The sequence below is a fragment of the Idiotropiscis lumnitzeri genome, chromosome 3, assembly GCF_059441095.1.
Source record: "Idiotropiscis lumnitzeri isolate Australia: NSW breed Sydney's pygmy pipehorse chromosome 3, RoL_Ilum_1.0, whole genome shotgun sequence".
NCBI lineage: Eukaryota > Metazoa > Chordata > Actinopteri > Syngnathiformes > Syngnathidae > Idiotropiscis > Idiotropiscis lumnitzeri.
Genome location: NC_142393.1, coordinates 5,916,590 through 5,939,691, shown reverse-complemented (window position 1 = coordinate 5,939,691; position 23,102 = coordinate 5,916,590). Strand labels below are relative to the sequence as shown.

General features: G+C 43.0%; 1 protein-coding gene across 1 annotated transcript; it reads right to left on the bottom strand.

Annotated features, from left to right (window-relative positions):
* On the bottom strand, positions 1 to 22,966 carry LOC148339598 (neural cell adhesion molecule L1.1-like). The gene is made up of 28 exons (XM_088291428.1): positions 22,873 to 22,966; positions 13,402 to 13,647; positions 11,920 to 12,031; positions 11,268 to 11,437; positions 10,613 to 10,735; positions 9,643 to 9,813; positions 8,952 to 9,066; positions 8,684 to 8,868; positions 8,192 to 8,323; positions 7,568 to 7,711; positions 7,349 to 7,460; positions 6,867 to 7,027; positions 6,504 to 6,663; positions 6,200 to 6,327; positions 5,591 to 5,692; positions 5,311 to 5,526; positions 5,153 to 5,223; positions 4,370 to 4,595; positions 4,156 to 4,262; positions 3,765 to 4,032; positions 3,570 to 3,692; positions 2,708 to 2,884; positions 2,456 to 2,569; positions 2,228 to 2,377; positions 1,739 to 1,870; positions 1,590 to 1,662; positions 1,488 to 1,499; positions 1 to 597 (listed from the first exon to the last, which is right to left on the bottom strand). Exons 2-28 carry the CDS (start codon positions 13,517 to 13,519, stop codon positions 339 to 341), a joined length of 3,861 nt encoding a protein of 1,286 aa, XP_088147554.1. The 5' UTR covers positions 13,520 to 13,647; positions 22,873 to 22,966; the 3' UTR covers positions 1 to 338.
* Positions 22,967 to 23,102: the final 136 nt, after the last annotated feature.

The following is a 23,102-nucleotide window of genomic DNA, read 5'->3' as shown; positions in this document are numbered from 1 at the left end:
AAATTTTAACAATTTTTAGGGGGCTTGTTAATTAATTTTCATGTTTTACAATTGGTGGAAGGCTCTGTCCCTATCCTCTGCGACCTGAAAATGGCAGTGGAGTTGTCGTCAAAGTTTTCATGAATCCCAATGGAAAGTGTCCATCTTGGAATATTCCAAAAGCTGCAAAATTTCCAAGGTGGAACGTTTTGGAAAACCAGTGTGTTGCCTTATAAGTGTGTGTGTGTGCGTGTGTGTGTGTGTGTAAACGTGGCATTGAAAAGGCGAAACACGGTGTAAACATCTTCTCTGCATAAACGTGTGGAATGTATTCAGACAGTGGGTGTGTGAGTGTGCGTTTAGCTGGGTCGGTTGAGGATGCTCGACATGGTCGGCGCGATCGGAGGAGGCGGGGCCGCGTTATCTGGGGAGGCAGGGCCGGAGGTCTCGTTCCCGGCAGGGGCGGGGGCGCGTCCGCTGTACTGGCCGATGAATGAGCCGTCCTCGTTGAATTGGATGTCCACGCTGTCGCCGTACTCAGCCAGCGAGTCGTCGCTGCCCATCTTGCTCTCGCCGCACAGCGATGGCTGGCTCTCAGAACGCTTCTCATCCGTGTCGCTGGGAGGAGACAAAACGCATCAGATGTGGAACTTTCATCATCAAGATGCCATTTATCGTCCTTCTATCTGATATTATCCACTAGCCCATAGGTGTCAAACGCTGGCCCGCGGGCCAAATTTGGCCTGCAGTGAAATTATATTTGGCCCGCTAGGCTATACCCAATGCTACTATACCATTTTACATTCTATATGATAATAGTAACATTCAAAATGATAATAGTAATTTTAAAAACTAAACATTGTATTGCATTAATAAAACCATGTACAATAAATATTTTCATTTAAAAAATAAATAAATCTGCATTTATATTGTTTCTAAAAAAATAAATGCTGTCCCATGGCTTTGTTCCACTTCTACTTTTCGGCCCAGTGTGTATTTGAGTTTGACACCCCTGGACTAGATAGAATTTACCGTAAAAAAGCAGGCATGTTTCCACAAAGCCCAATTCAAGAGTCATACGTAAAATCTGGATTTATTGCTTCACATTAATCTCAAGCTTCAAACTCGCGCTGCATAATATGTGGTGACAGCCTCATGAATGAAGCAAAGTCTTGAAAACATGCCAAAAAAAAAAAAAATCACTGACAACTTAGCATTTTCAAATTTCCATCATTGTGATTTTTTGCAACAATGCAGACCAAAACGAATTTGACTCTTGCACAAGGGAGCAAACAGTATTGGAACAACGTCGCGAGTGATGCACAAGTTTGACAAATTTATTTAGAAGATAAAAGTACCATGCATGAATGAGTTAACAACGCTACATAGTGTCTTGAGGAGTCCCACAAGGCTGCACGATCGAACCCCTGCAATTTACCATCTTCACGGTCTTACATTGTTTCATGTCATTTTCTCAATAGCTGACAGTCATGCATCAAGTTTCTCACCTCTCCAAAGATCTGGCAGCGAAGCGTTTAAAGGGGTGAAAAGCAAGAGTGAGTTGTGGAGGAAAGAGAGGAAAATCATCATTTTGCACACAGACGACGCACCTGTACTCTCCGAAGGTTTCGTCCTTCATGGGCCGGGCTTCTGAATCCACCTCCTTGTCTTCCTTGTCCTTCACTACATTGTACGACAACAAACATGACAACACTTCACTGGGCAACACGGAAGCAATCGATTGAGTGTGCGTTCCTACCTGCGTATTTGCCGCCTTTCCTGCGCTTGACCAGACACAAAATGAGCAGGATCAAGATGAGCAGCACGATGGCACTGATGAGCCCGATCAACCAGCCTTGAGTGGCGAAGCCACCGCTCACCTCAGATGGTCCTGACCAAAAAAGTCTCGTTACCATGCAATTATTATATCAGTTCGCATTAGAAATGTACCCAACTTCAGGGGATGACTTAAAATCCGTATTGAACTGGCGAACCGAGGATATGGCTACTTGCAATATGTTAGCCTATCAACTGTTAGCACATTAGCATTTGATCACTCAATCTCATTTTAAGGACAAAAAGTACTAATTACAAAAAGTAAAATAGCAAATGTTGCATTTGTAACATGTTAGCATATTAACAGTTAGCATTTGATCATTGTCATTTTAAATTTATTTATTTATTTATTTTTTTAATAGTTTCAATGCATTTTGATACAGGCATGCTTGATAAAGGTCAACTTATATACCTGGTCCTAAGGTCCAACTTGCAGATTCCCACTGAGTGTTGTTCCCATGCATGACAACAAGGTGGTACTCCGTTCCGGGCTGAAGACCCGTCAGCGAGTAGAAACCCTGCGACGTGTTCACGATTTCCGACTCCTCCCACTGACCCCCAGCTGCCAAAGAGAATTTTGTTAGGCGTGATCCAAAAAGGAATTGTTACTTATAATTATTTTGCCATTTGTCTCGCTGACCACTCTTCTTAAGGAAATCAATGTGGAACCCGTAGTTCCTCTCTCGCTCTCCAGGCACCCAGGTCAGATTGAACGACGTCTTGTCAGGCATGACGGTGATGTTTGTGGGAGGTACTACATGGGGACAAAAGGAGAACAGTTTCAGGAGTTCAAGCTTCATAATTATCGGAAATAACTTTTGAACACAGGCCTCCAAGCCTTCCCACCACTCATTGTTCTACAGAACATTTGAATCATTGTGGTGCATCGTACCTCCGTCAAAAAGGGTGGCATTCCTCCCGGTGATGGGCTGCCCATCCCCGGCGGCGGTGCGAGCGATCACCTGGAAGGTGTAATAGCTATGTGGGTCCAGAGAATCCAGCATAAGGTGGGTCACGCTGGGATCGCCGATGATCTCCATCCGCACCAGACTGTCCCGACTCATAACCTCTGCGCACACAAACGCGGCATCATCAGTTCCGTCACAAACCATGGTTGATATTTATATGCTGTAAATGCCAGTCCATTCAGTTCACCATTCACTAATCATTTTTTCCCCGTTTTTGTCCGAGTATATTTGTGCTCTTTCTGTAACACCAAAGATGACGGATGACACCAAAATGCTTTGACCCTTTCGCGCCATAGCAGAGGCGTTGCGAGCTTGCTAGTTAACAGCAAGCAACAGGTTTGAGCACAAAGTAGTGTGATGGAAGATTTTAGTAGGAGTCAGATAGGAAGGTGGGGCTCCTTCTGAGGTTGACTGGCAGATGGTAAACTTCTCAAGAGGATGCAACGATCCAGATCACTCTAGCCTGTGGTGCAAGTTAACAGCTTATCAGATGATTACAGATAAGTGCTCAACGTCAACTACGAGACGTACAGATAAAAACTTTTCCGAAATATGTGATGAAAAAAAAAAAGAGTGAATCTATTGAGAAGAATCATTTTGGGGGTGGGAGCTCAATGACTAATTTTCACTATTGTCCCTAACGAATGTGATTAGGGAATCATTTTTTTTTTTTTTTTAACTTGACAGCCACAGGCTGAGTGAAATTCCAAAAGTTTCCGTTTCTTCTGCACAGACAAACATGAAACCCAAAGATGATCCAATCCACATCCCGGAGAGATTTCTTACCTTGTTGGTACTGCACCAGGTATCCCAGGAGAATTCCATTAGTTTGGAGTGGAGGGGTCCAGTAGAGAAGCATGGAGTTCTCCGAGGGGCTCTCAAAGAGCAGCGATGCCGGTGGGCCAGGCACTGTATGAAGACCACAAGAATTTAATGTCCAATCTCTGTACAAAAAAAGTCAGACCTCTCCGCAAAGCCCACCTCCTTCGGGCGTGCTGAAGTGGACGGCCGAGGAGGCGGGGCTCTCTCCTTTGCTGTTGAAGGCAGTGACGGAAACGGTGTAGCGAGAGAAGAGCTGCAGAGCCGTCACTTCCGCAGCGGTTTTCATGCCTTGGACCACCACCACCTTGTCGTCTTCCTTCGCTTGCTCCGATCTACCCTCGTGCGCCTTTCCCTCCGGCTGGTGGCGCCCTTCCCCAGGAGACCGCCGGTCTCGGCCCCTCTCTGGACCCAGCCTCTTGATGTAGATCTGAATCAGATCGGAGACAGCCACTGAAGGACCAGGTACCAAATGCACGGCTGATTTTTATTGATCCATGTTGAAGTCCACATGTCTACGTCGCTACTTCGAACATCAAGTCATACTTGGTACCTTGTAGCCCAGAAGAAGACCACGGACGTTCTGGGCTTCGTTCCACCTCACGGCGACTGTGCTGTTCATCACACGAACTGCCACTCCACTGGGAGACTCCTCGGGAACTGACAAGGAATTCAGTCTCATTTTCAGCAAGAAGAACAGAATAAGGCAGAGTAGGCTGAACTTGTTAAACTATAAGGATGAGCGACTTTTTTTTTTTTTTTCATACCATCTTCGCCCGAGTGTCCAATCTCAGCCTCCGGAGCAGGGCCTTCTCCCAGTGAGTTGACGGCTTGGACTTTGATCTCAAAAGGCACATACGTTCCTGTGTCGTTGACTGAGAAGGGCGGAGACTTGGCATAACCGTGGTTCCAGCGGTCGCTTTTGCCCCCTGCCTTCCGCCACAAAACTTTGTACTGGAAGTCCTGGCCGTTATGCGATCGTCTGGGCATCTCCTGCAAGGACAAGCATGGTTCAGAAGAGATATTTCGGTCTCAGTTGTTTGTGTTTAAACCCATTGAGCAAATATCTGTTGATGGGGTTCTGGAAGAACTCACACTTGTGAAATTTAAAGTGGCTGCTAAGCCAGATCAACATGCATAAAGAAAAAGGCCCTTAATTTGATTTTGAAAGATGATCAGGATTTTTTTCCCCTTTTCAAATCTGCTTGGAAAACAGCTTCTTTTCAGACAGGAATGTTAAAGATTTTAAAATTTACAATTAAAACAAAAAAAAAAATTCAATTGTGTACACAAGACAGAGGATTGATTTTCACGCAAAAACAGATGTCAGACTACGCATAATAAATGGAGTGAACACGAGGTGTGTTTGGATCAGAAAGACGAGGAGTTGGGGCAGCTCTGTGGTTTTGCGGTTGTCATGTCTGCGTCATAGTCGAAAGGTTCTGGGTTCAATCTTTCCAGTAGTGTAGTTTAAATGTTACATTCCACAATAATCTATAACGCTAAAAATTATTTGGGTGCCATTTGTATGTAGACATTTTCGTACTTACGTCCCACGAAATAGCCAGTGTCCCGGTGTCGGAGGATTCACTGCGAACACCAGTGGGGTTGTTGTGTGGTACTGGAACGCATCAAAACAAAGCTATGAAAAACCCAGAATGCATGTTTTCGATCGAGCAGTCCCTCTCTCAAGGCTACCACATCCTACCTGCCGGGGGAGTGCTGTGTAGAGGGGTGGGCTGGCTGGGCTCGCTGTGGCCGAGCTGGTTGACGGCGACAATGCGGAAAGCGTAGGTGCAGAAAGGGTGGAGGCTGAGCTGCAGGTGGTTGAAATCGGCGGGCACCCGCTTGAGCGCCTCCCACCGCCAGGTGTCGCCGTCGTGCCTCCGCGAGTGTTGTTCCTCCTTCGCTTCCACGATGAACTCTGCCCTCACAAACATGGCGGGTCACATGACTTGAATTGACATTCCCAGGTGTGTGCATGTTACCTGTGATGGGGCTGTTGTGCGAGCGACCCGGGATCCAGCTGAGAGTCAAAGTGTCGTCTTTCACGTCAGACAAGGTTACATCCAGTGGGGGGTCCGGAGGAGCTGAGGGTCCAACATGAATACTGTGAGTTTACTTTTTTGTTTTGTGATCAAACTCACAAAAAAAGGGAAGATAAATTTTCATCATTTTAGGCTTGTATGCTTGGGCAAATGTTCCCTTGTCCTTAAGAATTAAAGCTTTTACTTACTTCTTGTGTACATATGCTATTCAAATTATTTATAATTTAGTACATGTGACAGGATACATATTTAACCATTAAAATAAATAAAAAAATAAAAAATAAAAATCAATAAACGGTAACAAAAAATAACGACATGGAAAATCAAGTTTTATTCAGTCAATATTTAATGCAACTTCTTTTCTTAGACTATAAAAATGCATCTCCGTTTTAACAAATTGTCAATACACCATGCACATTCAGATACTGTACAGTATATGATAAAGAAAAGGAAAATTTCTTTCAATTAAAACAAACGAAATAAATACAATTTTTAAAACAATAAAACGGGTCACTGAGGCGGAAAGTAACAGGAAAATGTTGGACTCACCCACGACTGTGATGGAGCCGCTGGCCGTCACCTGATCCAGTTCTGTGATGACCTCACAGGAATACGCCGCATTGTCTTTTGATTGGACATCAGTCACCATCAGTGTGCCGTTTGCAAATATAGTGTACCTACAAACACACGCACACACATTGTTGTAGCAGTTTTGCAATATTGCAAACACTATGACGAAACTAATATAGTACGTACATACACAAATTATAAACCAAAAAAGACTTACTTAAATGCAACATATCCGTAATTAATTAAATGAAAGCATGTTATTGCTTAATTGATTTGTCATTACTTGTCATCTGGCGATGATTCGTGCAGTTTTTGTCCGTCTTTCCTCCAGACAATCTGATAGCGCAGCAGTCGGGGGTCCTTGTGAAAGTGGCAGTCCAGTAAGGCGTTTCTGCCTCGGAGCACTCGCACGTCCTGTGGGCCACTCACAATCGTCGTCTTATCTGACAGAAAACAACGAAGCCACAAAAACTTGAAATTGATAAACTGTGATAACATTTCTCACAATCTTCAATACTGTTTTTAAAAAAAATCTTGAATGCATTAACATTATCTTGGATTGCTGCTGTTTATACAATGTCAAAAAGTAGTCATCGCAAAACATTTGTTTTTATTTTGGTCACGCTCATCTTGATATGGAACTCACTGAACACTTCCAGGTGAGCGTTGATGGAGATGTTGGTGTTTTGGATCAAGCAAGTGTACATGCCGCTGTCGCCGGGACCCACGTTGGACAACTCCAGCGTCCCGTCGGTCAACAGGGAAACGCGGGGGTCCGAAAGCAGAGGGGCCCAGTCCTCCCCCTCCCTAAAAACAGACAATGAGTTTCACACCGGGGTGGAAAAGTCCAGAAAATTTTGGAAGCATATAAAACGGAGTCAAGATACTTAAATTTTGACATTTTTAAAGCAGTGAATCTCCAGTGAGGTTTTTATAGATGTTGTGTTGGTGGTTTGAGCATGGCACTTGAAAGCCTACTAATGTCTTTCCATGTGGACATTTTGCAATATTCATTTTAGGTGTGGCCACCACCCATCAGCGGCTGGCGTCTTTGTGGCTTCCATTCCCATTTCCGTAGTTGTTTGTTGTTTTAGCCTCACGATTTGCGGATAATGCGAGGCCACCCACCATTTGACGTGAGGGGGCGGCGAGCCGAAAGTCTCGCAAGACATCTTGACGGTCCTGCCCTCCGTGATCCGGTACACGACGCCGTCTGAGGAGAGGATCTGAGGGGGGAGCACTGAGGGGCACAGAGAAGACACAAATTAGATCAACGCTTAAACAAGACAACTGAATGGCCAGCTACTAAATGAGTCTTGTCCAATGTAATGTTCTCAAAAGACGCACCGACAACGTGGAGGTAGGCGTTGAGCAGGGTGGAGCCGTGCTTGTTGGCGGCCTCGCACTGATACACCGCCGTGTCACTTAGCACAACGTCGTTCAGCCGCAAAACGCCGCCCATCACGCTGCGGCGAGTATCCTCGTCCACCGCTGAGGAGATGCGAAGAGGAGACCATTGACAGATGTTGAGAAATTAGGTGCGGGATCTGTATGGGAGAGTTCCTTTCCTGCTCCTCTACTGTCAAAGCACTAACAGTACTTAACTGTGACAACACGTTACAGTGTATTTGAAACTGATCTTTCATCCCATTCCTCAAAATTTTGATCCAAGAGGTAAAGCCAACCCATACAAATGCCTGTGGTTCAAAATAACACAAATTTCACTGCCAACATTTTCTGAGAAGAAAAAGTGTCAGGGGATGCCGCAGCAAGTCACTCACATGATATTTTTGTCACAATTTTTACACCTATTGCCGCCCGTGAGTCAACCCAACCTGATCAGGATCTCAAGCCCAATCCTTGTGTTTGGTGGTGTACCATGAGACTTTTCTCATGCAAAAGTGCATTAGCGCAATAATGGTTGAACAAACAAGGAGAAGATTATAACCGAACAGCGTTGATGGCGGTTACCTGACAGCGGTTGACCGTTGATGCTCCAGGTTATATTGGGCGTCGGGATGCCTTCAGCGAGACAGTCTAGTCGCACGGTTTCACCTGGAGCATAGCGCAGGTTTTGGAGCTCCTTCACCCAGTAGGGAGCCGCTTTACACGGGATTGAAAAAATAGGGCGTCGTTTTAGCGTCGACAAAATGAAATGAATGCAAAAACGTAGAGTAATAACAGACAATAAATTTTAACTAGGAAAGCTAATAAAAAGATGAGAGCCTTTTTTTGTAGGAAATATTCACTGCTTGCCAGATTGCTGCTTTTTGTGAAGTGAGTTGACTAAGTTGGCCGCCACCATATTGCACTCATATCAAGTTTGCTCTTGCTGAGTCAAATCATTTGAATGACGGCTCATGTAACGCCAAACTCTTAAGTAATCTCGCACTTATCTTAAGGCACCACTGTAATTGTCAAGGATTGAAATTGATATGGAAAGGCGCGCATCAGCCCACCAACCTTCAACAGTGACGGTGAAGGAATGCACGCTGGAGCCATGCGCGTTGAACGCTCGGCACTCGTACTCGCCGTCGTCGCTCTGGTCGATGCTGTCGAAGTAGAGCCAGCGGTTGTGGTTTTCCGGACGCCCGCCGGTCTCGTCCAGATCGCCGTCCTTCTTCTTCCACTCCACCTTTGGAGTCGGACTGGAGAAGGAAATGGGGGGAGTGGGGGGGGGAGAAAACGCTAGGCACGCAAATCACAAAGTTGATTGAAAACAACTACTTACAGGCCTTTGGGAATACATTCTAAGGTCAGACTTTGGCCGCGAAGCGCGAGCACCGACGAGTGGGAACCGCTCGGGTGGAAGATGTGAGGTGGCTTGCCGTGAGCGACGTCATTGCCTGGACAAAAGATAGGGTCGAACAATCACATGTCAATAACGGCCAATCAATCAATCAATACATTCAACACCAACCTGTCAATTCGTCACTCAGTCATGTGTTATCAATAATACGTGAACGTTTTCGGTAAGCGATTCACATACATTTGTATGTGGTTACAAAACGGCTCCGTGCATGAAGACTAAAATGCAGCATTATGACATGCACATGATTTGTCAAGTCCCAAACTAATATATGGAAATCAATAATCATTCGGTCCTCGGCAGTATTGATAATTCGTCACACAATGATTTGGTCCCACCCCTAATGCATGATGTATATCAGTCCATCACACTATTGATATTTCGTCCCTCCCCTAACTAATGCCGCATGTTACATGCCAAAATCAATAGGGTAAAATATACAATACAAACAGCGGATAAATATTTTGGGGAATCATTAAATGACACCACACCACCACTATAACAATACTGTGTATGGCAATATTGATATTTTTCAGCACCAGATAGCAGTGCACACTGGTATCGTACTTCGTATTGATATCTGGTGTGCGTGTGTGTGTGTGTGTGTACTCACTAGGCAGCACAGTGAGGACAATGGCGGTGTCGGGCAAGATGGTTCTGGCTTCAATGTAATGGGAGTTGCAGATGTAATCCTCCCGACTGTCACTCTTGAGCAGGTTAGCAAAGTACAAATTGCCATTGAGGCCGACCATCACTCGGTCATTCTGTCTGATGTGCACCAGCCCTGTGAAAAGGAAACGCACACTCACACCGAATACACCCCAGACATGACACTTGGCCATCGTGAGCTCTTCCTAACTTCAACGCCTAGACCTTAGTCCCTTTCTTCCTCTTAACTAATCCTCAACGCTGAACCCAACAACTTCACTCGAACTTGATCTTTTTTCATAATCCGAAGCACTAAACTCTTCTCGCCTCGCTGGATTTGAGAAAATTATTATTTGCAACCATGGGACGTTAAGAGAGATGGTGGTCGAGTAATTTCAAAGTGACAATAGCGAGAGATTTTGGTGGAGAAAATATTTTAACGTGGCATCCGAGCATTTTAACCAATAATATTATTACTTGAGAAATTAGCATAGTTGTAAGTGCTTCACTTTTATGTGTCCTCCCACTCCTTCTCCTTAATTTAGGCAAAGCCCGGACTATCCATTGTATCATAAAACACATATTCCCAAACAACCTGCTTAACATACAAATAAGTCCTGTTTGATTGCTTAGCAACCAGTGCTGCAAAAAAACTTGAACGGAGGTGCTGTCATTACTCTGCTGTTCTTCTGCTCTTTTTTTTTTTTATTTTTTTTTTTTAAGTAACAGATTGATAGATAGATCCAACATGTGGTCTCTTAACCATCTTATAAAGGTCAAAGAATCAAAAGTATTTTTACAAGTAGCAAAAAAAAAAAAAAAAAAGAAAGATCGATCGTATAAAATGTATTTAGTTGTCCTCACTTTGGTTCTTTTCTTGTTTTTATGATGATTGAAACAAGGAAATAAATAAAAATCAGCATTTGAAAACCCACTCTTGTCCATCCAATGGATTTGCGGTGGGGTGGAGCTCGGTGGAGGGTTGCAAGACAGCACCATGCTCTCTCCCACATACGCTTCCCGGCGGAACTTCTGCTGCTTCAGCAGAGCTGGCTGGGCTGCAACACACACACACACACACACACGCGCACGCACACACAGACAACCACACAGACACACTGACATCACTGCTCTGGTTCCTGGAAATGGTTACCGTGGCAACAAGAGATGAGAGCGCAGAAAAGGCAACCTCACTGAGTCACACAAGGGTGTGCCTGCACGCGCGCGTGCGTGTGTGTGTGCGTGTGCTTCTTTAGGTGCACGTGTGTGCATGTGTGAATGATCTCATTTTACTTTGAAACAGCTTGATAAGATCTACAATGAATAAATAGATATGACGGGGGTAAACAGGTTAGTTTGAAGTGTGGGTAGGTAGTTAGCTTGTTTGGATATGGAGTTAGATTGGTAGTGTAGGTATAGAGTTAAGTTGGTTGGTCAGATAGGGAGGTCCGTAGGTAGGTAAGTGGGTGAATCAGTTATATATAAAAGAAGAGGGTGGAGAGGTGGGTTGATGGGTGGGCTAGGCACTGAAGGTAGATTTGGTTGGAAGACTAGTAGGGCCGCTAGGTAGCAAGGTTGGTAGTGTCTCACCTTCCACATTGATGTGCACTGTGTGCGTCATGGCAGTCCCGAGCGTGTTGGAGGCGTAACATCGGAATGTTCCCTGATACATCTCCAACGGTTGGTCTTCGCTGATCTCGAGCGTTCCGCTTCCCGTCATCTCCGACCCAAACGTCCGGCCATCTTTCACCCAACGGAAACTAGCAAGGGGGGAAAGAGGAGGAATGATCTCATTAGTCAGGTCATTTAATTAGGGGAACATTTGTTGCCGTGGTAACGGGCGAGGCCTAACATCAGAGACTCATTTGGTGTCAGTTGATGTTACCGTATATATGCCATTGTGAGCTCATTCCATTCTATGGTGTCATCATTATCATATTAATTGTTTGTATATTTGCAGGCTTCAATTGAGGCAGGCAGAATTTTGAAAAAAAAAAGAACCCTGACGCTAATTTAACCAAGCAACATGACATTGGGTTGAACTATTGATCATAACAGGATGCAAATTGAACGACGGGATAAATAAACAGGAAAATACATTCATATGTGTAAAGTCATAAACACTTTTGAAAAAATAAGGGAAGATGGATTCTTCCAATATTGAAACATCTGAACCTAAAACGGTACGGGAAAGGATGGATGAATATTTAAAATGCAACATGACAGTCAATGAGAGACGTACGTGGGCGTCGGGTTGCCGGAGGCCTCGCATGGCAGAATGATGTCATCCCGAGAGAAGACAGTGTATGATGTCATCACCTCAGAAGGCTCTGTGAGCAGAGGTGGCTGCGAAACTGACAACACAGATGCACACAAACGTTAACCGCACAAAGAAATGACGTGATTTCGTTACACTTTGAACATTTTCAAACCTTGCCGCAGGTGTTCGTAGTACAGTAGAGTCATAAAAAAAAAAAAAAATAAAAAAATAAATCGAACTTTATGCATCACCATGGCAACGGAGGAGTTACTTACTGTTGTTTGCTTTGTCTGTTTGTCCACATGGAAGCCAGAAAAGAAGGCAAGAATGTAAACGTTCAATTAGAACCAATTAAAGAATAAAAGATAATATGGTGCGATAAGGATATTTTGTCCCACTTTCAACTGTTGCTGTATGTTAAGAAATAATATGCTGCATGAATTAGTATTTTGTAGGAGTTATTGATCTGTAACAATTATGATTTCTATTTTTTATTAGTGTATTAATTGATAGGTGTATACCACAGATCAATGGTGGGAAGTCAAAGCCTTCAGGGCCTTCTCTGCTTGCCTAACAATCAAGAAATCATGATCATATTCTTCACATTGATGTCATAGTATAGCCTAGCGTAGAATTTTTAGGTTAGAGTTTTTATTCAATCAGAATTCAGCTAGCTCGTGTTGCCAGGCAGATTTCATAATACCAGTAGCACACACTATTCGTCCTCAGCCTTCAGATAAAATCATGCTTGCGTCTGTTCTCTGTCTCAAGACGGCTTTTACAGTCGATAGACAATTGCAATCTGATCACAGTAAGGCCTTCTCGCTGGCCTTACGTTGAACGTGTTTTGTGATTGGATATGCGGAATCAAAACACCCGTAACTGGCCATCGTTTGAAAATCTAAAACATATTCTTGATTTTTTAAAACCACTATGGCCAAAGGAGGGAAAAGCGTGGATTTAATTGCAGATACACTTGCGAGGCCATTTTCAAGACGGACCATTCAAGGGGAGCTAGTTTGTCCAACACTCACCCGGTACTGCTTAAGTGTCTTTCTGTATATTATTTCTCCAGCCGTTGTGTCATAAATGATGCTATTATGAGGGGAATTGATTCAAGTCGGACTAAGTAGGACTTCACTGAAGGCCTATGTGGAAAATGCACAGCCCGCCACTGCTACAGAGACATTGCAAAAATCAATATTTTGAGTGCACCCTCAAATTGATACTGTAACATGCGCGACGACGCGATGTCCATAGCGATAACGATATTTTGATTCACTTCAAATTGATACCGTCTTGTAGTAGATGATAAATTGTGATATTGATATTTTGGAGCATGCTTTTTTTGGTATTATAACAGATGTGATACATTCATTGCGATAATGATTTTTTTTTTTTCATTCTATAATCCTAGATAACGATACACAACTTTTCTTCGTCTCAACATGGCACGATACTCACAGCCTTGCGGGATGACGAGGGCTCCTTGAGCCAGCGGAAGAGCGGATGGTGGAAGGAAGGTCAAAGGGAAGAGGATGAAGGGGAGGATGGGGAGGGGGTGGGCCATTGACACACACATGTCTCAATGTCCCATTGACGCACACACATTCATCAAGGCGCACACACGCACACACGCCTTCTCCGCCTGGGACCCTCCTGGCGACGGCGAGATTTAAGGTGGCGCTTTGGCGGTCCCGTCTTCTGATACTGCGATGAGGAGGAAAGAAGAACAAGTGGGGAGGGGGAGGTTGACCCATAGAACAAAGGGAAGATGGTTTAGGGTGGCAGGAAGTGGAGGGGGGGGGTGACAGAGGTCATTCAAGTCAATCAGATAATCAGCACACATAGTGAGTGCTTGCTGTGTCATTTTATGATAAGAATGACTCACAACGATCCAAAATCCATTCATCTTCGACACACTCTTAAAATAACCCAAAATGTGTGAAATATCTAACTCAGTGCTGGGTCCGAAAGGGATCCAGCCAATGTTGGGTTATTTAGACGCAGCGCATTGGGTTGAGGATTTCCATCCAATAAATGGTAAAAACTACCCATACTGAGTTCTACCACAAATTGGGCGATAGTAAGCAATACACTGAAGCAAGATTTTTTTTTTTATTTATCATTTTATTACCAATATTACAATACAATAATAAAAGCAGCAACTTTTCCCTGTCAGCGATCGGCCGGAAATCCCTCCCACAATATGCTTGGCACAGTTTTGACACCAGATGCCTTTTCTGACACAACCATCCCCCCTAACCAGGATTTAAAACCCCAATCTCGGTCTCCAGAGTCAGCAGTGCTACCCACTGAGCCATCCAGCTGCCACCAACGATTCTTTTTTAAGAATATGACTTCAACTTAACCAATTACTGTACACAAAATGCCCAAAATGGTGATCAGGTTGAGCTCTTCCGCCCAACCAAAACCAATCTTCAATCCAATCTGTTGGGTCAAAAATAATTCACACTCAAAACTCACCAAAAAGTGGTGATTCATTCATCCATCCATCCATTATCGAAGCCACTTTTCCTCACAAGGGTTGGGGGCATGATGACGGGGTCGCAGGCGGTGTACATCCTGGACCGGTAGTCAGTCGATTGCAGTTTTGGTGATTCATTTATTGGAATAATATGAATAATATCTAATTTGTGAAAAAAAAAAAAATCATTCCATCAATCAACCCAAATTTATCTATTGGTAAAACATCTTTGGAATGAATGAATGTGTGATAACAGCTTGCCAAGGTGAACATGAAAATCCTCACGGAAATCAAGGGATCACTTTCGTTTGCCTTTAAATGGAAGTTTGCTTCTTTTGTGCATGTCGACTTGAAGTGCACGATGATCTTAACGCTCAACATGCAAATCCCTTTTCAGAAAATCCTCTCTGCACTTTGCTAAAAATAGCAAAGGAGGCACTTCAAAGTGGCCCTCGGGTCCATTCATGGGAATCCAATCAAACGTGGGTGATCTGGCTTTAGTAAACATTCATTCTCTGAAGTTTTACTGCCCGGAGTGGAAGTCAACGTTCCATTCCAGACTGATGAGAAGTTTCTATTTAACTTGGAACACATGAGGTCTAACCTTACAGGGGACATAGTTTGTAAAATTCAGGTAAAGTCTGCACACCCATCAAATGTAAGCGCACATTGCTCTCCATCATGAATTTTATGTCGACATTTAATATCCAATACAAGCCATGGCTTTCCCCTCCTGGAGGGTTAACAGAAAAAAATGAAAGCCAAACGACAGAAGCATATTTCTTCTTACAAATGATTGTGCCATCACTGCTTCTATTCGAGATAACAAAGCAGAAGCTTTCCTGTCGAAACACTTGAAGCCCCCAAGGCGGCTAATGTTAAATATACTGAGCCTCGGCCCCTCGACCCTGCCGGTGTCTTGGGACATCCCGCAGAAGCGGAGGGGCGGATCGCTGAGAGGCCGGAGGGGAGAAGGCAGAGTGGGTGCAGGTGGGACAATTTAATCGGGGAAGGGGACGGCTGCGCTTGACGTTGGGCGTGTACACGTGTGTGCGTGTGTGTGTGTGTAATGGGATTCAGGGGGGGGGGGCTAGTGGTCCAAATGGGGGGTGCAGGTGGACGAATAGTGCCTGACGGAGCGAGAAATTAACTCATTGATAGATTCCGATCTGCAGGGAAGAATCTGGAAGTGTGTTGGGAGATTAGGGAGGTGGAGATGCCCGCATCTGCACACACGCACGTGCACACAAAAAGAGGCAATAAAATGGCAGAGGCAAATGGACACTCGCTACACAAAGAATATCTCTTGCCAATACATACATAGACACAATATATGTTCATATACTGTGTATATGCATGAATTATAAATAAATAAAAATAATTCTAAAAATGACTATATGGAGCTTTTTTTGTTCGTCTGCACTACCCCCTCAATAGTTTTGTTGCCGCTTAATCACGCAGAATGTATTTGTCCACTTTCCTGATTTTAATGACAAAATAAATGCAATGAAAAAGAGTGCTCCCTAAAAATAATGTGTATATATGAGCAAGTGAGAAATATAAACTAACAATACTAAGATGATCATGTGCATGCGCGCACGTGTGTGCGTGCACGTGTATGTGATAAACGCTGATGTCCACACCAGACTTCATGAATATGAAACACAAGTGTCATTTTAATAAAGCACCTCTGAGATTAACATGTCTGCCTGAAGGCCTGTGCGCGTGTGTGCGTGGGCGTGAGGGCGTGTGTGTGTGTGTGTGTGTGTGTGTTTATGATGCTAATTAGTAAAAGCAGACAGATTTTCAACAAAAGCTTGCGTGAGAATGTTGAGAATGTGCAAAATAGCGACAAATAATGTTTGTTTGTTTTTTATTGCAAAAAAAACTTACATTTTATCATATTAATCAAAATGTATATCGCAAATTAGGGTTTCAAACAAGGTTTGGATTTCATGTTAGGCTTTTGAATTATGGGCTTGGATTAAGGTTTTTAGGTCGAGTCTCTCAAAAACGGGAATGGGTTCGAAAGATTTTAAGACGACGTTCCATTTGAAATTAGGGTTTCAAATCTGGGATTCAAGCACGTTTTCAAATTTGACTTAACTAGTTGGCCTACAATCGCTAATTAATATGAACTGTTCGGAAATTGAAACGATGAACACAGCCGATTTTACTCGCTGCATTGGATAAATGACAACAAAATAGAGGAAACACAGGCACATTTAGCCAACCTGCTCATCGCCTCATATGGTACCGTCACTTTTACACAAATCAGGATTTTGGAGCTGATCACAGATCAGCTCATTTAAAAGTTTGAAAAGTATACTATACACAAACAGTGGCTAACGCTTCAGCCAAATAACAGCAGACCAGCTCTACATCCTCATTCATTTGCTCGCCTCTACGTCACTCCACAGCCCAGGCCCGTTTCTGAAGGAACACGCATTCAAGGTCACAGATACTACAGTATGGAATGAGAGGACGATGACACCAAAAATAGTACTTGCATCGCACATGCTTAAGCATAAATCTTGAAAATATATGTCGTCCATAACGGGCATGGGGAAAGCTTTTTTTGTTTAGCTTGGCAACATCGTCACAGAGCATTCGTCCTCATTTTGTGAGACTAGCTAACATGAAAATGCTCTTCCAACTCAAGACACCCTCCCGCTTTTGCATCTCTCAGCACGACAAATGAAGCAGTGCAGAAGTCAGTCATTAGTGACACTATGTGGTTTCATAAACAAAAGCAGAGTGGACGGGGGTCTATTAGCCTCAGTCCCGGAGGCGGGACCTGGGTGGGAGGGGGGCGGCATGGCAGCAGCTGGAGCCCTGTGGGCAGGCCACATAAGACATCCATCAAACGTAGACGTGCTAAAAAGTGCACAATGATGTTTGCATTTTGATACGTGACATCACGCCGCTTTCGCAAGTTGCCGTTGTCGTGGTAACTATCAATGTGCACCTAACCGATGCCATTAACGCACTGCTGACCAGCATATTGCCCACGCCAATTGATTTTTGACATTTAGACAGCGTGCCTTCCTTGTTGTCTTGTTAACAGCAATTTACCACCAGCATCAAAATATTGATGACTCAGATCCAACAATTGATTTTTTTTTTTTTTTAGTGTTTTGTTGTTTTTTTCGTTAAAATTTGGCTTTTACAGCGGTTTTTAGTTTTAGTAAGGTTTTCAAATTAAATCTTTGCACGCCAAGAGTTCAAATTAATTTTCAGTTACAAATTAGCATCATGTCAGGTTTAGGTTTCAAATTTGCGTTTTAAGTCAGCATTTGGGTTTTAAACCAAAATTGGGTTTCAAATGAGTGTTTCAAGGCAGGTTTCTGTTTTCAAGTCGAAATAAGGGTTTCAATTAAGGGTGTGAAACAAAAGTTAGGCGTTGTTGTTAAGAGTTTAAGGCAAGGCAATCATTTGAAATTAATGTTTGAAGCCTGGGTTAGGGGTTTAAATGGCAGTTTTCCGAAAAAGGTAGGGTTTCAAGTTGAAGTGAGGGGTTCAAAAAGGGGTAGGATTTCAAATTAAGCTTTCAAGTCAGGGTTAGGGTTTCAAGTTCAAAAGTTTCAAGGTTTAAAATTTGGATGAGAATTTGAAGTTAAGATTACAAGCCCAAATTTGGGTTTTAAATGAGCGTTTCATACCTAGGTTAGGTCTTTAGGTTTTGGTTTAAATCCAGAGTTAGGGTGTCAAATCTTGGTTAGGTTTTAGGTTTGTGTTTAAAGCCAGAGTTGGGGTTTCCAATTTGGCTTGGAAACCTAGTTTATGGTTTTAAATTTGTGGTTCAATATAATGTTATGGATTCAAATTAAGGTGAGGGTTTCAAATCACAATTTCGGAGCAGTGTTAAAATCTCTTTTCCTGGAATTTTACAGCAGCAATATTTTTCGTATCCATTGATGGCATCACATTTATCACCGACTGTGAGGGCGAAGACAATACAACTCAAGACACCCTCCTCCCTGGCAGAAAAAAAAAAAAAATCACCCGGATGATTAGCTCGTATCAGCGGAAAAACCTCAGTCAGCGCACGCGACTGCCAGGAGCCGTGATGCCTTTCCGTCGTTCCCCATGTCGCCATGGTAACCACAGACTCTAGCAGCAGCAGCAGCAATAGCCAGCCCATCCCCCAAATGGCCCCTCCCTCTTCACCTCCCATCCCCCCCGCTCTGTCCCGCCGCATGGCCACACCCTGCGTCGAACGCACACACACACACACACAAACCCTACTGGGCCAGTAAGGATAGTTTATAACCGAAGCAGGTCACAGTCATTCTAAAATATTTTAATGGTTTAGATTTTCAAATGAAGGGTCTATGCCTGGGGTAGGGTTTCAAATCAGGTTCTTAACCGGGTGTGGGCAAACTACGGCTCGGGGGCCACATGCGGCCCGTTAAGCGTTTCAATCTGGCCCGCCGAACTTGAAAAAAATTAAATGAAAAAACCTTAATATTTTATTTTCTAAATACTGTGGTATTTCAAAGACATATATACTGTTGTCTTTCGTTCACTTTGATTTCAAATTTAATGTATTTTTTAAATTAAATTGAGATTGAAAGCTAAGGTTAGGGTATCTAAGTAAGGTTTCAAATGTTTCAAGTCAGGGTGATGAATGGGCTCAAGATTTCATGTTAGCGTTAAAGTTTCCAAAATGGGTTTGGAGCCTAAATTAGGGTTTCAAACATAGGTTAGGGTTCGAATTTAGGGTTTCAAGACAATGCAAGACTAATATTTAGACATACAATGCAGAATTATTTTCAAGTTAATTTGGGTTTCAACTTTTCGAGCCATATTTTCATAGACAAGTGCATTTGCACTCGGCGTAAATACTGCTACGTCTTCATTTTTGTTCCGCGTAAAGTTTAGTTTGCCCTGTTTGGGAATTTGGCCGACTAAGCAGTGGCTTGCTGGGTGCACCTGACAATGTTGTGGCAGAAAGTAGACTAGACTTTAGACCAGGTGAAACCAGGTCTAAGTTATGGTGCAGGTGATGTAATCGGATTTAGAAGGTTTAGATCCAGACTTAGACAGATTCTGCGCTTCACTGATGTGTGGTGGATGTCATCATACAGGGCGGGGTCGTCACACACAGAAGCACGATTGGGGTTGGAAGGCGGTCTCCAAGTGCCCACTTGACAATGACAGACTGTAAATCATCCGAAAGTGGAGATCTTCTTGCACTTCCTTATAAATGAACTTCGCATCCTGCATGGACTTCAGGGACGGGATGAGAGAAGCCACTTAGAATGGCTGGAAATCAAATCGGCTGTGTTCACTCCCTCAATGGCGCAAGCGCCCATTTCTACCTGTGCCTATTTATGAAAATACCAAAAGAAAGAAAACCCATGCGCAGTTAGAATTCACTTTGTGCTGGATTGGCGCCGGCGACAAAAATAGGGCCCTTTGTCAAAAATGTCAGAAGAGCGTAACAAACCTTTGGGGACATTTCACAATCACCACCAAGACAGGAAGACATTTGTCAGCATAACAAGCTGCTGTTTCACCCATTATTAGTGAATGGATTCTTGTCATGGCTCCAGCGCTCTCATTACAAAAGTAGTCTTATTATTAGGGTGCAAGTGTGTGTGTGTGTGCGCGCATTTGTGTGCGTGCGTTAAAAGCATTCTATTAGATGCATATGAGGGTATTAAAAGCAAAACGGCACGGAGGGGCTATAATAATGCTGATTCCTGCTAATGGGGGCCAACAGCTGGATCAGGTCGGAAGAAGCAAAAATTCCGCATGGGCCTGCAACAAAGACGTCTTTCTACAGAGCATAAACGCGCCTCACAAAAAGACTGAAAGAAGCAGATGAATCAGAGAGGAAAAGGAGGGGCGCGGATGGAAATGTAAAAGTGCTCTTGTCAGATTAAATGTAGCTGACCGCGACACAAGATAAACATGCTCGCCTCATTCGGCACAAGTGAGCACTGCCAAACACGTCAAGTAATCCACGGAGTTGATCCTCGACGCTAACGTCCCACAACAGAACTCGGCCCCACCCGCAGCCCTTTCGCTCAACCTCCTCCATCAGCTGATCCGCTTTCAGAACCATCTTGAAGTCATCAAACAAATCCTCCGGAGCTCCTCTTAAGACCTTCCTGAAAAAGGTGTTTGGGCCTCAAATAAAGTTACCCGGGATACATGGCAGGAATTTAGGAGTCAGGACACCAGGCGGACAAACACGGGAGCTGGTCAGTTCAACAAAGACAAGCATGTAGACAAAGTAAACAAAACTGAAGGCTATCTTGGCCATTCGGTGTCCACCCATCACTAATCATGTTGTCTGTTTAACGCCACAACACAAGGGGCCAAAATTTGGTGAGGTACTGCCAAGCAGAGGATGAAGAAAATGCTGAAATTAGCCAATAGGTGAATTCACTACACTGTTTGAACTGCTAAAAATATGACTTAAAAAAAAAAAAACAGCAGTTAATGATTCAAATTAAATATGAAAAATATTGCACATAAATTATGTTGTCGTGACATTTATAAAAGATTCCATGAAAATGTATTATTAAAAGTTAAATAAAAGAGCTGTACTGCACTGAATTGATAGTTTTTTTGCAATTTGAACATTCAATTCAGTGATTCTTTTGCGTGGGTGGTTCCAACTTTACACTTAAAAAGTCACCTGAAGTGCGTGGACCCTGACGCAATATGTCGCCGTCTCAAACTACAACAATACTAATCTTCAAAAAAAAAAAAAAAAAAAAACTAGACTTCAATTTTTAAGATAAAACAGGTCAGCATTTCTTTTTTATTTTTTAACAAATGATCAGCTTTTTGTAATAAGAAAATAATTACTATAATATGTAATGGTCTCTCAGCAACAGGCAGAATTTTTCTCTGAAACAGCATCATCAAAACTCATGATAAAATCTGCATTGCACAAACTTTTATAGGTCAAACTTAAAAACAAAAAAAATGTAAATATCGCAAAAATAAATAAAATAATTTTTTATTTATTTTTAAATCAACATCACAAATATGTTTCCGGACACAAAGTCATCTCTGAGTCAAATTTGCTGTTGACCAGTGTCCCATCAGCAATAAATGGCTCTGCTCTCGATTGCGTTTCTCTATTTTGTGTGTGTAATTCATGATAATACCACGAGGGGAATTCAACTTACAGCATGCTCTATATTTTGTCATACACCACATGGAGAAGGAGATCCCACAAGAGCTTGACATTCAAACATTTCTGTACCACTTGAGATGGGGACAGTGGTGGTGGTGGTGCCTTGCTTATGGGCACCTCAAAAGTAGCCAGAAAACAGAGGGACCGGCTCCAGAACCCAAGTCCTGCCATTTTTCACTTTGTTTTCTTCATGTTTACATTCTTGTGTCCAATAGACGCAAAGGAATTTTGGTTGCGGTTGTTTAATTAATTAATGTGCAAAACGCATTAAGAAAAGCTGATCATTCATAAATTTTAATTTTTTACACAAAGTAAAACAGCTTCCGGTGCATGTATTTGCCGTGATATTAGGTTTGGCAATTTGGACTAAATGTCAATATCCGTGCTCACTTTTTTAAATTGTCATAGTATGTCATTTCTCTTTAGAGTTAGCATTGATGCCACATTACGTCATGTTATCATTTTGTTTACATGTGATGAAAAATGAAAGCCAATATGAGCAATGGCATCCAACAGGCCAGCTTCTTTTCCCCCCCCAACACAATTCAATTTCCACAGGAACACTATAAACATGAATGCAAAAGTATGAGAAATATGTGTTCAACCCGAGTGAATCATCAGTCAACATATTTCTTGCTTTTTTTCTGACCTAAAATTGTATTTTTTTTCATAAGCAAAAACTTCCCAATACATGCTAGAGACTAAATAAGTAGCAGAAATGGTCAATTTCTGCATTTACAAACATATACTCATTCTCGCCATATTTCATGGGACATGCGGGTGCACACCCATGCAAAAACACTTTTCTTCACATCAACTGAATACACAAAGTGTTTCCTGTCCAATTTAAGTTATCATCCAATAATAAATAAGAAAAAGGAGAAATGAACACCGCTACTATTTAGTCAATTCACTATCTTTTGTAACCATTGGACATTCCTATTATTTATTTTCTTGCCTTGTGTCAATATTTTTTCTTTCATTCACAACAATCCATTTTCTGAAGTGCATTCAACTTTGAAATGGGTCCATTTGAGCCTCTTGGGGCTTAAAATACGTGCCTGCTTCGGCACAAGATAAAAGTGGAGCAGGACAGCGAGGAAGTGAGAGTGCACCCCTTTTGCTCATACCTGCTATTGTATCATTGATGGGAGTAGTCATTACAGCTTGCACAGACACATTAACGCACACACACATGCCTAGACCGTATACTGTATGGACAGTCACACACAATATACAGTACGTGTATAATGGATATACAATAAAATCTAAAGTGATGCAGCCTCACCTCTACAATCCTTTGCTGAAGGCTTTCTTCTGCTTCCTCGGTACTAGATGCTGCAGCGGCACATAAAACACGCCCGTCTGAGCGCTGCGTCTCCTCTTTCATCCTCCCTCCTCCTCCTCGCTCTCTCATTGGTCAACCCATCCAGATGACATCAGCCTCCCTCTCTTTCTTCATCTCAATCTCTCCATGTATTCCCCCGGTACCTCCAGCCCCTCCCCTCCTGTTCACCT

Coding starts and splice junctions, on each gene's coding strand:
- LOC148339598 (XM_088291428.1), bottom strand. CDS start 13,519: ATGTGTGTGTCAATGGCCCACCCCCTCCCCATCCTCCCCTTCATCCTC. Junction 9,067..9,642: donor TGTCCTCACTGTGCTGCCTA/GTGAGTACACAC, acceptor TCTTTTGTCCAG/GCAATGACGTCGCTCACGGC. Junction 6,664..6,866: donor CGCTCACCTGGAAGTGTTCA/GTGAGTTCCATA, acceptor GTTTTCTGTCAG/ATAAGACGACGATTGTGAGT.